The sequence below is a fragment of the Oncorhynchus nerka genome, linkage group LG9a, assembly GCF_034236695.1.
Source record: "Oncorhynchus nerka isolate Pitt River linkage group LG9a, Oner_Uvic_2.0, whole genome shotgun sequence".
Taxonomy (NCBI): domain Eukaryota; kingdom Metazoa; phylum Chordata; class Actinopteri; order Salmoniformes; family Salmonidae; genus Oncorhynchus; species Oncorhynchus nerka.
Window position 1 is genome coordinate 38,541,037 of NC_088404.1, and position 14,926 is coordinate 38,555,962.

Here is a 14,926-nt window from a genome sequence, read left to right on the forward strand (position 1 = left end):
AGAGAGGGATAGTACTGTAGCCTATCATCCTATAGAATAGATTACTATCCCATAGTGTCATACAATAGAGAGAGGGATAGTACTGTAGCCTATCATCCTATAGAATAGATTACTATCCCATAGTGTCATACAATAGAGAGAGAGGGATAGTACTGTAGCCTATCATCCTATAGAATAGATTACTATCCCATAGTGTCATACAATAGAGAGAGAGGGATAGTACTGTAGCCTATCATCCTATAGAATAGATTACTATCCCATAGTGTCATACAATAGAGAGAGAGGGATAGTACTGTAGCCTATCATCCTATAGAATAGATTACTATCCCATAGTGTCATACAATAGAGAGAGAGGGATAGTACTGTAGCCTATCATCCTATAGAATAGATTACTATCCCATAGTGTCATACAAAAGAGGGAAGGATAGTACTGAAGAGTATCATCCTATGAATCATAGTTTTATAGAAGAGAAACTGTCTGCAACGAGACAACCTCAGTCTAATGTGAATGCAGAATGCGTATCATTTACTTCACATTAGGTGTTAATTTATCTCTTTCTCCTGAGCTCTGAGTCACAGCAGAGGAAACTGTTTGTGCCTGCTAAAAAGCCATTAAGATCCATGTCTGTGTGCTCCTGATGGACAGAGAGCTGCGCACGGGGAAATGAGAGCTCACTGGATAGCCTCATCAGTTAGAGATATGAAAGGGAATCTAAAATTGATTAAGGCCCCCTAAACATGAATTAGGATTCAAATCTGATAAAGTCTGATATCAACTCTTATTTAGAACAGATAGGACTGTGTGCACAAGGTAGATGTAGCCAAAGATGACTTAGGTGAAGAAAAATAAACAATAAGAATAAGAATAATTGAGGTTTCTTTGAAAAAAAAGAATCCAAATGATATGTACTTTAAAGTATGCATCAATTAAGCTCTCATGATTATCACCTTTCATCTCCCTTGAAGTCCTCCATCTCCTTAGTGATGAGCATTGGAAGTCCTTTACTACATCACTCATTTGATGATATTATTTATCTTCGTTCATTTTCCCTTTTAGCCGCCTACAAAATTGTTCTGTGCTGCTGGTAAACAAAAATAAATAAAATGTCTTCCTTTGAAGTGAAAGGGATGGGTATACTGGTGGGGATGGACCACATAAATCATAAATGTGTACTGATTAGGAAACCTGTGTCAAATCATATTCTCATTTCAGATCAAATTGTAAAAGCTATACCTTTTAAAGGGAACAGATTTGATCTCCTGCACAAAGGTAAATAGAAAATGTGGTTTCACAGGCATGTGGGGCATAATAATCTGCTGAAAAAAAAGTTAATTTAACATTGCTTTAATTTGAATAAATGGAACCAAATTTGAATATTCATTCAAAGCTTGACTGAATATTTTCTAGTGACTTATTCCACAAAGAAGAGAAACGTTAATCTTAATGTAAAACACCTGTGATTTTGACGTGGATTCTTTTATGATATTAAAACGAGCTAACAAACAAATGGATACACAAACAAACGTGTGAGGAGTGAGCAGCTCCCAGAGGCAGTACGTGATACATACCTCCCATAATGCACATCACTGACTATGACATCAGCAGTCTGTCTAGCTGGTGTGCTGAAGGTGACCCAGTGGTGACTAGGGTCTGAGGGGGTAAGGGAAAGCACCCCTTCAGCTCAGTCTGTCACCCCCTCAACCCACCTACCCAACCCCCTGCTCCCCTGGGCAGTGCTTGAGGAGCAACACTCCCCCCTATTTACCCTGGACCAGCCATACCAGCCAGGGGCCATAGAAGACCTGGTTTATCTTCTCTGTTCATTGTGGTGGAGATCTATGGGCTTGTTTTGCTTTTCTAGTATTTTTTTTATGTTATTTAATAAATATTGTCCATCTACACAATTGATACCTAAGGCCAAAGGGAAGTCACTTTGGCCACACATCATTTGTAAGCTGTCTTTTTCCCTGAGGACAGATTTGTTCAGAGAGAGAGATCTGTTGTGTATTATCCTGATGTAACGTAGCCGGGCCTTTCGTCTCCCTTTAACGTCATGCTCTCACATTCCAACTGCTCTATCGGAAGTTTACATATCTCCTTCCTCCAGGGGAAAACAGGGGAAAAACATTTGAGTGGCAATGGTAACCTTCTCAGAGGGAATAGCCTTTATTCACTTCTTAGCGAAAAGACTACAATAAAAAGAATAGTGCGTTTGAAGTCATGAAATTTAACACTGATCACTCTTTAACCCCAAATAGTTTGAAAGAGCACTTTGATATGAAGTGTAAAGCTACATTGCTTGGTCTGTCTGCCTGATATCACATTTAAGTGACAGCAAAACCGTAACACGACTTTCAAATAAGCCACTTTAAATTAAAGCTGACATCTTAAAAACAAACACAGGCAACTACTTAATTAGTCAATGAAAGCAGATATTTCATTTTCACAGAGTGTGAATGGGCTTAGTGCACGTTAAACCTTTCAGAGAGGACTTCAAGGAACAAGAATGATTTGGTTTAAGCCGTTACACTGAGCTCCACAACACATGGACATGTATTTGGAAAAATCTACTCCCTGCTTTTTAAAAACATACTTATTTTTTAATCTAAAGGAGAAAACAAACAGAGAATAAAAATACAAAAAAGCCAAATCATTGAGGATGAGTGAAATTATAAAGACCTGCTACTAATGATCCTATTCAGGATCAAGCAACAAAAGCAGCACATCCTCATTCACTATTCATACAAACACACAATTGTCATATCATTACTATTTGTTTGGGGACTGGGTTGTCTTTTCTAAGCTATGATTACAAACGTAGTGCAACTAAGTGTAAGCTGTATTATGTGTATGCACACATACCATGAATTAGCCTGTGCTTTCAGACAGGATTTGGAGGACAGGCCTGTTTTTTAGCAGAGGGTGTTCCTCTCCGTAGATGATGGTAGCCCCCGGTCATCACAACAGAATATATTAAGCACATTATGGATATGATTCCCGGGCCCAGGCGCACTGCAGAGGGGTCATTGCTTGGAGGCTTTGCAGCAGCTCCACACTTCCCCACTTCTCCACCATAAAGCAATAATACACATCCCATTAACTCTTGTCTCTCCTAACCAAAATGAAGGGAAATGTCTAGATAAGAGGAACAAGGAGGAAAAGACATGACACTTTTGTCTTCTTCTTTTGGTGTGGGCAGCAGTGGAGGCTGTTGGGAGGAGCTATAGGAGGATGGGCTCATTGTAATGGCTGGAATGGAACACATTGAACGTCCACTGGTGGACAGGCATTCAAATAATTGTTTTGGTATTATCAAGTTCAGATGAACAATTATAAATAAGGCCTCATTATGAATATAGAGATCCAATTGTTTAAGCGACTGATAATCTTGATAGAACAGTAAGTACATGCTCTTAGCCTCATTTGTTATTGTAGGGAAAAGGTTAGTCTCATAGTAACCATCCCATTTAGAAAAGTCTAGTGAGAAAATCTTCACTCGCTGCTAATATCTCCAACGACAGACAAACGTCAATTAATGATGCAGTTTAGCGTAGATTTGGGGTTTAAAAGGGCTGGGACACTGCGGCAGAGCACATTTGTAGTGATACTGAATACTCAATGAAATAGACTGCAGGTGCTGAAGGAAATGTGTTTGTTCACATGCTATTACTGTTTACCTACAGTCTGTCCTAATTTTGAATGCATGAAATGTTCTCTTCTTGGGTAAAGACAAGCTTCTGAGAGGATTTCCAGTGGAACTATGCAAAAGTCCCAACTAGAACTTGTACAGCTGGCATACAGAATATACTATAGAATAGTCCAAAATTAAGGAAATAAAATACCTTCTCATCTTCCTCCTCATCATCGGTCATGTTCATGTTCACCTACAAGAGAATGGAGAGAGGTAGTGTGTTTTCAAATGGACAAGGACACATGTGGGCACTGGAGCATTTTGAACAAACACCTAGTAATGAAATTCTGCTCTAGTACATATACCCCTATTGGGAGAGGCCTGTTTCCATAGAGACGGCATCACAGGGGTGACCTCACACAAAAGGAGAGGTGAAAGAGGGCCTTCCTCACAAGAGCACTGTCACAGCAAAGCAATCTAATTTCTTCACAACATAAACACAACAGAAAAACAGAAAGAGGAAAAAAACATTTAATTTGGATGCTGTTGCCTAGATCCCTTTACATCAAGTCATCCCTGACCCCTGCATGGTGCACACTGTGACATTGCCTGGGAACAGGGTTGTGTTACTGCCGGGCACAGGGTCACAGAGAGGTGAAAGAGGCTCCACACTGGATATGAGGGTGAATCCAGGCTTTAACATTTCCCGGGGACTGCATCTTTGCCAGCAGCCTCAAACAATCAGTGAGCTAGGGTTGGGGATGGATACGTTGCTGCAGGGAGGGGATGTTTGCAGGCCAAGGCCCCGGCCGTCGAGATGGCTTACAACACAGTGAAATTGGAGGGCATTGAGAAGTGTGAACAGCATTAACCTTTACAGACATGGCTAGGGGGAGACTTGATTTCCATAACCTAGTCTTTGATACAGAGGAGATAGCCATGTTATCTTGAGAATGTACTCAATGCACTTTGTCTACAACAGTATCTACACAACATCAATACAATGTTGTATGCTGAAATAATACTGTATTGGTATCAACATGGTAAAAAAAATACATATATTTTTTATTAATACATTTAGCAAAAATGATGCTAACGGCATACTCTTGTCATGCCCTGATCTGTTTCACCTGTCCCTGTGATTGTCTCCACCCCCTCCAGGTGTCGCTTATTTCCCCCAGTGTATTTATCCCTGTGTTTCCTGTCTCTCTGACCGGTGAGTGGGCCAGGAGAAACATGAAGAGCTGCTGTGACATGTGTAGTATAGACCAGAGCTGTATAGGAGACACTCACCAGGTCCTGATTGCTGCTGATCCTCTCTGTGGTGATCTGGAAGTAGTTCCAGCCAATGAGCAGCAGCAGGAAGAGAGGCAGCATGAAGAGCTCCCAGGCCCACACCGTCACTATGAAGATCTGGAAGGACAGGAAGGACAGGGTGGGAGAGGGGGAGACTCATGAACAACACGGATACAGCACGGCAGGTGGCACTGCCCTCATACAACATGGGCCAGAACCCAAGCCCAGACATCACGGACACAATGTCCTCCTCCCACATCCCAGCATTCACCACTCAAAACAAACAATGGGTTTACCCACCACCCAAGCCCCATGAACAACACAGCAGACTGCAAAGCTATGCCACGACACTATACAGCAGGGTACCCCAACTGGCGGCCTAAGTTTTCTGAGCACAATGTTTTTTTCATTGTTGGACATAAAAGACTGTAAAAACACCAGAAAATCAGCTTCAAGGTATTCCCACGCACAACAGAGAGATATGTGATCATATACAAATGTAAGCAATGTTTGAAATATTATGTTCTAGTCAAATATTATATCTGTTTTGGCTTCTTGTGATCAATTTGCAGTCTACAAAATTGTAATTATGTTCTGGTCCCCTGACCATACGCACAAGAAAAAAAATTGTCCTGCGGCTGAATTTAGTTGATGATCACTGCTATACAGCATCAGAGCCCCCTCTTAGTGGCTGGGAAGTAAGAGACCTTTGGGAAGGATTTTTAATATTCCAAAATCCAATTTATTTACAGAGATAACATGTGCTGGCAGTGTCCCTTTCTGCAGAACAGAACGTCTGACAAGGGTAGGCTGTCTCTTATACAGCATATCTAACCCTCTTAGATTGGGAAGCATTTGGGCTGTCTGACTGTGACAAGGCGCATATGGCAACTGGAGGAGCATTTGCAACGTTTACCTCTCCACAGCGATGATAGTGAGAAAAGCCAAGACCCCTGGTAGAAATAAGATGGATCACACTGAATGAGTAATCCCTCATAATTCTGCAAAGGAGCGGCGCTAAGAACAGCGAACAACACCCACTGCACTTCACAGCAGAGCACTAATTGGACGGCTGCATTTAAACCCATTTAGTGACAGCCTAATGAGTCTGGCTCTAGCTGGAATTATCCACTATGTGTGAGGAGGAGCGCACTAGCCAGTTGACGTGAAGAAATAAAAAAAAGTCCTCCAAATTTAGTTTAAATCTATTACTGGGTAACACTTGGCGTAGACATTCATTTTACCCATTTCTGGCATTTTTTTATTTTGTAATGGATATACGCCATTCTATAAATCAAATCCAATTTGATTTGTCAAGTGCGCATGTAGACCTTACCATGAAATTCTTCCTTACAAGCCTTTAACCAACAATGCAGTTAAGAAAATAAGAGTTAAGAAAATACTAAATAAACTAAAGTTTCAAAAAGTAACACAATGAAATAACGTGGCTATATACAGGGGGTATTGATACCGAGTCAATGTGCGGGGGTACAGGTTAGTCGAGGTAATTGAAGTAATATGTACAAGTACTGTAGATAGGGGTAAAGTGACTATGCATAGATAATAAACAGCGAGTAGTAGCAGCGTAAAAAAAGGGGGTCTATGCAAATAGTCCGGGTAGCCATTTGATTAGTTGTTGGCTTGGGGGTAGAACCTGTTAAGCAGCCTTTTGGACCTAGACTTGGTACTCCCGTACTGCTTGCCGTGCGGTAGCAGAGAGAACAGTCTATGACTTGTGTGCCTGGAATCTTTGACCATTTTTAGGGCCTTCCTCTGACACCACCTGGTATAGAGGTCCTGGGTGGCAGGAAGCTGGGCCCCAGTGATGTACTGGGCTGTACGCACTACACTCTGTAGTGCCTTGCAATCGGAGGCCGAGCAGTTGCCATACCAGGCGGTGATGCAACCAGTCAGGATGCTCTTGATGGTGCAGCTGTAGAACATTTTGAGGATCAGGGGACCATACCAAAACGTTTCAGTCTCCTGAGGGGAAATAGGCTTTGTCGTGCCCTCTTCACGACTGTCTTGGTGTATTTGGACCATAATAGTTTGTTGGTGATGTGAACTCCAAGGAACTTGAAGCTGTGTTGTTGCCTTCCCTTACCACCTGGGGATAAAATACAATTTAATCTTTGAAAGGTTCAAAAACCCCTCTTTTCTTAAACTTTGTTTTCATGAGAGGAAGAACTTAACCAAAAGGTTGAAAGAAAACAAACCTAGTAACTTAGAACACCCAATGAAATGAGAATTGGGATGCCTGCACTCCAATAGCTCACTACAATAGCATGCTGTGCAGTCTGAGTGTGGACTGCTGGGGGCTTGTTACAGTAACAATATGTTTGACTTAGTCCTGAGACAGGATGTGAACCGGTGGGGCCTTCAGGCCTCCATTTGAGCCCTGTAAACAGCAGACTGGTCTTGTCATATCAGCCTGTCTCCAGCCCTACTGGCTCTGGGGCAGTCTACCTACTGCCACACAAGGCCTAGGTTCAATGGATTCAAACTGCCACCAGGGAAACGTGAACCATGAGTAATACTGTAAACACTGGGCCCTCACAGCCCTAGGCTTCATTCAATAATGTCTGAGTAATGTGAAGTGTAGGAACAAGCAGAAACACGGTGGGATAACCAAGATGTGAAGACCTAATATGAACAATATGTTACTGTAATTTCTCCATAACAAATGAGTTGAATTATGCAGCGACAACTAACACTGGTGGGAAAACCTAAAGGTAAAAAATGAATATGCATGATGTGTGGAGGTAGCTTCAAAATGTCTCCTTTAGGTTATGAATAACCTACGTCATATGTTGTCACCTCTATTCGCATGAGGCTATTCTAAAGCGACACTGTTTTCAACCCACAGGAATTCAGCAGGCTGGCAGACAGGTAGCCTGTCATATCCAGAGTTTTCCCTTTAAAATAAAAAGAAAGGAATAAAATTTGCCTGGAAACTGACAAGAGCCCAGCAGGAATGTTGAACCCCCTTGCCCTCCCTGCAAAAGCTGCTACATAAACCACTAAAGTCTAATTGCCTGGTCTCTGTCTTCCTGTGCGAGTCAACAGAGGCAGCCAATTCATTTCCTCCCAGGGAGCCGGCAGAGAGAATCTGTCACAGGTATTCATAATCGCCCACTAATGCAAATTTCAGCTCACCGCGCTCTGGCTTGGTGGACAAGATAAAAGCCTAAAGAAATACAATGCCTTTTGTACAAACTGAGCGCCTAAATGAGGGTATAAACCAAAACTGTCAGAAATATCTTCTCAATTCCTCCCTCTCGGTTTTTAAACACTAATACAAATTTTTACTGTGAACATCTGGGAAAGCCTCTCGGATTCCTTCGCTCAGGCGCACAGAGCTGCCTCTTAGCCGTCAGATATCCCTCATTAATGAGCAGAGGTATATTTTTCCTCCTGTCTCCTCACATTCTCTGCTGCTTCTGTGAAATGGAGATGGAACTAATTCCCCGCTAAGTGGTTTATGTTTTATTAGCGCCGAGCGTGAGTGATTAAAGGACGGTGTGGACAAAGTGCAACCTGTCAGGCTTAAGTGTAAATTTATATTGAAAATAATCCACCTTTTAATTGGCCTCAAAGTTGGGCTATATTTCATTTCAGTCTTGAGAGCCTTCCTACCGTATATACTATCCCGCTACAAATGACACATGACAACAGGAACCTTAATGTCCAAAATACTACAACACTAATATGTTACATGAGCGGTAAAGCAGTCATTTATTTCACCAAAAGGACACAAAGCAACAAACAGAAAGCAGGGAAGCTAATAATTAATGATCTACCTGAAAGGTACGTTTCCACACAGCAGAAATGGATAATGAACGACTTGTAATTGAACAAGTGTTAGTATGTCTGGGAGGAGTGTCTTTCATGTAGAAAACCTCCCTTGACAAACACCATTTAGCTGAAAAATGCCTGCATGATAATGCATGCATGGGGTGTCTAGGGGGAAAATAATGAATGAATAAAACTATTAGCGCGCGGTGGAGTAGGTGATGGAGATGTACTCTCCTTAGCCACCTGTAAGCGCCTGGAGAAGGACCGACCCTGGGCAGCGCCACTCTGCCAGCGGGGTTAACAACAGGCTGACAGATTTGTTTTATAGTGCCATTAATATGATTCCAGTAAATGCATTCTGCGCCTTCTCATGCAGATCCCCTGGCCAGCAAAATCCAGCACCTAATAATAAAGCACTCAGCGATTAAAAGTGTGAATAAAATAACTCTTAAAGCTGAGCAAGCATGGCAGCTCACACCACCCACACTCTCCCAGGAGGGGGAGAAGGGACCGCAGCAGGAACAAAAGGACAAAGATGCCCTCTCCAAGAGTTTCTACCATCCTGCAAATTGATTAATGGGAGAGAGGCCCAGTCTACCAACCCAGACTACTGACTGACAGACTTTAACACTAGACAGGAGGTCTGCCAAACCCGGCATGTCTACACAGCTTCAAGTAAACATATACCACAGTATATACTGCATATGCCAACTAATGAAATGTGATGATATAGAGAATTATATTTAATCCTACAATTATAGCAATTATTACCAATAGCGTATCACTCATTAACCGGACATTACGCATGCGTTAAAGAGGACACAGTAATTACAAATACAATACTACTGTAAACAAACAGCTCTAATGGGAAATATTTTCTCTTCTGTGTTCATCTCATATTTATCCGTGGTTGCGCTTGGAAAGCTACTGTGGCTAAGAGAAAAACTGAGCAGAGAGAGAGGAGAGAAGAAAGCCAACCAGCATTATGGCGGTCAGTCAGTGGGGATGTGGATGGATGCCAGATTACATGAACATAGCTGAATAAGTTTAACAAGGCTGACTACAGGCTCCAGGGGGTGTGTGTGTGTGTGTGTGTGTGTGTGTGTGTGTGTGTGTGTGTGTGTGTGCACGTGCGTGCTTGGGACAGATCAAAATACCAAAATGTAAAAGGGGGAAAAACGTAATATAGATGTATTTTTCTGGGTGAAATCAAGGGCAGTAGGAGTAATCTGCATTGCTTCCTCAATTAAAATACAAAAAAGAAATAGATTTATAATAAATCAAAGGCCCCCACTGGCCAGGCTGGAACAGAGAGTCTGGTTGAGGGCTAATGTTGGGGATGCTACTCGGCGGCAGGCTTTAAAGCATGTGTAAACCCCGAGCAATGAGACATGTAATTTGTGGTGAGCTCGGGCCAATACGGGGACAGGCTTTCAGGGGGTGTCGGAGGCAGAGAGGAAGCAGATAAGATTTCTCTGCAGGGCAGGTAGAGTGTGTGGGCAGCCATGGTGCTCGGAGCTAACGCTGAATAAATATTTAAAATATGCTCAGCTCAAGTCTTATCGACTAGGGAGAGCGAGAGCGAAAAAGAGGGAGAGAAAAGAGAGAGATGCTGCATTCTACTGAGAGCGATAAAGGGGAAATCTCATCTCCCTCTTGAGCGTGACCATATCAGCTGTAGAAGCTCCACAAAAGAATGTATACACAGTTCACACAAATAAACCATTGGTATACATAGAAGAGTTTCTGATAATCCATGGCCATATCATTTCTTTTTTTAAAGGAACTCTTGTTTTACTTACTACAGTGGCTTGTAAGTAGTGTATGCCATGGAACAACAGTAAATCTAACAATAAATTCATATCTAAACTCCATCAATTTGAATCAAATTCTAATCTGGAAATGAATTTAATATTTATGAATCTAATTTAGTTTATCTGAATAATGATTAATAAAACAAGGAAATTGAAGGTTTCCAAATCAATTAATGTTAGCTAAGAAAATTCTGCGGCTAGTTAGGTGCCAGTACTACAGTACAGTAGTAATAGTGGGCTCTTTATCAAAGGGAAGGGAAGACAAGAGAAGAGCGGCAGGGTATTAGCATTAGCTTGCAGGCCTGGTGTTAGCCGTTGTCTCCCTGCCTGTCTGACACATGCCAAGGCTGGAGCATATCTGGAGGCAGGGTGGAGTGAGGCTGGACCAGGGTTGGACCAGGGTGGTCAGCAGGGGCCCCGTGGTGCCTGTCAGTGGTGGCCACTCCGACCCCAAGCTCCAGCACTGGCCACAAGTGTTTAATCCGTGTCGGGAGCGTTAACACTGAGCGACCTCCTGGGTGACAGATCCGCCATGCGAGCCTTTTCCCCCCGAGGAGGTGGGGAGGGAGGGAGTGGCGTGGACTCTATTTCCCTTCCCTCCCTGTCAGCTCGACTCACAGACACATTAGCGTGCCGGGGCCGAATCCTGCCCAGTCACAGCAACACACAGGGGCGGTCAGGTCGCAGGCTCTGCAGCAGCCGCCTGGGGAGGTGTGTCCTCTATGACTGGGAAGGTGGTGAGCGTGTTAGAGGCAGTCATTATGATACAGCACACACCACGGGGCCAAAGAGCTCTATTTTCATGTCATTCAACAAATGTAAACGCCTGGAGTTTGCTAAATGGCGTTGGCACTTGGATTGGACATGAAAATAAAGCTCTTTGGCCATGAACAGCAGTGGTGCGTTTTGCGTCGAAATAAAGTTGTATATGCAGAAAATAGCCCCATAATTACTGTAAAATATGGTGGTGGAGCTTTGATGTTTGCTTCCACTGGTCCTGAGGCCCTTTTTAAGGTCAACGACATCATGACCTTTACCCAGTACCAGGACATGTATGCCAAAAATATGGTTTCCTCTGCCAGGAGGCTGAAACTTGGCCGCAAGTAGATATTTCAGCAAGACAATAACCCCAAGCACACATCAAAATCCCCCCCAAAATGTTAATTGACCACAAAATTCAACATTTTGCAATGGCCATCTCAGTCTCCGGACTTCAACCCCATTGAAAACCGGTGGTTTAAATTAAACAGGGATGTCCATAAGCAGAGACGAAGGATATCAAGGATCTGGAAAGATTCTGTATGGAGGAAGATCCCTCCCAATGTGTTCTCCAATCTGATAAAACATTTTAGAAAAAGGCTCAGGGTAGTCATCCTCGCGAGGTCAGGTGTTGAAAACAGGGGTGCTAATAATTTTACCCCTATCTTTTTGAGAGAATACATTTCTCAGAGCATTTGTATTATTACGTTTCTTGAGCATAGAGCATCATTATTTGTATTTTATTTATTTTATACATTCTTTTTTTGCTAAGGGTGCCAATAATTTTGGACCTGACTGTAAAACCGCTACAGACACACAGACAAAGCACCACGGCGGATGCACCAACACAGATGCCTGCAGTGTTAATCACAGCAACATCATCTGGCTTGTTTATCCTCTTTCATGCCACTTTGTCATATTTCAAAAAGTTTATGAAAATGAATATATTTCACAATACAAGCCAATTCATTATTAAAATAAACTTGCATATAACATTTATTATTTTGCAGGAAATATGTTATTTTAGCGCTGTAATTGAAAGAGGACAACTGTCTGCCAGAGAAAGGCTCTCTGTTTTATAAGAGGAAGCATCTCAAGGTTACGGTTACCAGCTAGCCCCAAGAGCTGTCAACTGACACACTGCAATCCACAATGGCGACTCAATAACAACAATACTGCTTATTTTTTTTAAAGAAGGCATTAATGTTTCCAGATACTAATATCCTATTCTTTAATCATTAATACATCTCAGACTACTTTCTAAATCATGCACACACACATCACCATCAAGGGCTGTCTCCCTCTCCCTCCCTGCCACATTCCCACTGCAAACTCTGTGAGAACTCCCACAGCCATAGAGTTTAAGAGTGTAACCCCCCTGAGACTGCAAGAACCCACTCCTTTAAGGCCAGCCAGCCGAGCCACACACAGTCCTCCAACTTTTTCAACAGAAAGAAAGCAGATGCAGAGAAAGGAACGAGAGGAAGTTTCTCAGGCACTTACGCAGTTTAACTTTACACTTCTCTTATACTCTTCTGGTCATACATACTGCATTACTGCATTGCAGTAAACCAAAACGGGGCAGATCAGTGCTCACCAAACATGTCATTTTGGGGGACGGTGTTAAACAGAATAATTATAACAGCGCTGATTATGCCTTTGATCCTGGCCGTCCTGGTATTCTGGGTAATAGCCCCGGCCGGCGCGGAGGGGGGGTTGTGCAGCGACACCTCACAGGTGGTCCCCCGGGACCACTGGATCCAGATCTGACCCTGTCCTGCTCTCATCTGGGAGACAAGGAGTCTATCAGCCCAAAAAAGCAGCCTTGGCAGCTGCCAACTGTGTTTACAGCTGCACCTGATCAAACATTTATCAAATACCATCTTTACATTCTGTGATGAGAGGCAATCAGCATTTCACAGGCTGTCAAATGATGTCTAAAACAGTTGCTACCTGGCAGTGTCAAAAAGAAAATGGTTAAAATAATCTCATAAGGTATACAGGTTTCTTCCTAGTCAGAACTCCTGACAGACGAGACTAGCTCATATATGTTAAAATATTAATTCTACCTAAATACTTAAAGCGCTCTAATGACAGCAAAGCTCAAAATCAGATTTCAAGTGTAAATTAACCCCTTTTCATTTGTATACTTACATCCATTTCATCTAAATCAAAATTGTTCTCAACTTTAAACTTCTGAAACAGATTAATATGGCCAGCTAATACATGCTCATTTAGTATGTTTGAGAAACTTCTGTTCTGTTGATCCAGCGGATCCACAGAATGGAGGATTTCACTTTCCCATGAAGGATTCTAGTTGGGAGCAGTAAGTGATCTCCCATCAGGCTCTCCACTACATAGTTCAGCAGTGCTATAGCTCCCTCTACAGGCACTGGAAATGTCTGCAGGAAAGAACTCTGGGTGACCCCTCTCTCTGCAGTTGCTGCTGATGTATAGCACATTCATCTAGCTCAGTGTTGGGGAGAAGCACATTTAAAAGGGAGTTATTTGATGAAGATTTTAGCTGTCACGCTCTCTCTCTCTCAGAAGAAGGGGACATGCCGTTGTCAAACTTTAGAAAAAGGCACTTCCTAAGCTCATTACTGTAGCATAAACAAGCACTGAAAAATATATACATTTCTTGTTTGCATTTCCGTTCACTGATGAGGTTTATGAGGCTTTTGCAGGATAATTTTTTTTTTATGTGTGAGAAAGATTATTTTAACATGACCTAATTAGAAAGTCGCCATTTTAAAACAAACCTATGGGTGGAAAATAACTTCACTTACAAAGGAGACAACGCAATCAGAATCAGTAACCTCCAGCCTTGCAAAAAATGACAGTGCTGCAGAAGTTTGCATTCTTTCGAGGCTTCCTCTTCGCATTATAATACTCTATGGCAGTAGAATGCCTGATGAGCCATCAATCTTGATTTCCAAACAGAGTACATTATATACCCAATTTACTCAGAATACATACTTCTCTGATTGCCACAGGGAAAAGTTATGTGCCTGAGAAGTTTATAAAAAATTCTAACATTCTCCATACATCCCTCTGTTAACATAGACCAGACCTGATGCAGACCTACAGGGCAAAACAGCTCATGGGAGATTAGATTGCAGTGAACTTTTTGTCAGACAAATCTCTCATACAAACTAAAAATACTTCACACATACCAAAAGGTATTTTATAACGCACACATAAAGATCCACATTCCCTGAATTGATTGCTTCATCTGAGCAGCAATGTATACTGCATGTTGTGAGCAGGTCAGAGCATTAGCCTATGGGACTTACAGCAGCTTGGTGGCTAAGGCTTCCTGGTAAGGCACTAGCAAATGATCCCACAGTCCTGGGATGAAACCACATCAGCGGTAATGCATTACAGGATGCATATGGAGTAAAACAGCAGGAATGGTCTAGCTGGCTGATAAATAATGTATTGTAATGTATATTAAAGGCTGAGCCAACACTGCAGCCGTTCCTAGCAGCATATTCTGAGAAGCAGCAGAAGCAGAGGCAGAGTGCTGCTGTAGAAAAGAGCAGACAGTCTTCTAATTATGCACATCTGAGAGGCAAGCAGAGGCCATCTGTCAGTGTCTGAATCAGTTACCTTATTACCAGTGCCTAA

General features: G+C 42.4%; 1 protein-coding gene and 1 long non-coding RNA gene across 2 annotated transcripts in view; one reads left to right on the forward strand and one right to left on the reverse strand.

Moving 5' to 3' along the window:
• The window catches only part of LOC135573389 (uncharacterized), a 42,137-nt gene extending 37,209 nt beyond the window's left edge, over positions 1–4,928 (forward strand). Inside the window, exon 3 of the long non-coding RNA XR_010464712.1 lies at positions 4,794–4,928. This is a non-coding gene — a long non-coding RNA (uncharacterized LOC135573389). The remainder of the gene's footprint in view (positions 1–4,793) is intronic.
• LOC115134262 (multiple C2 and transmembrane domain-containing protein 2-like) overlaps positions 1–14,926 on the reverse strand; it is a 40,444-nt gene that overhangs the window by 9,257 nt on the left and 16,261 nt on the right. Inside the window, exons 18-19 of the mRNA XM_029668051.2 lie at positions 4,926–5,045; positions 3,844–3,885 (exon numbers count right to left, since the gene is read on the reverse strand). Coding sequence (XP_029523911.2) covers positions 3,844–3,885; positions 4,926–5,045 — 162 coding nt within the window. The remainder of the gene's footprint in view (positions 1–3,843; positions 3,886–4,925; positions 5,046–14,926) is intronic.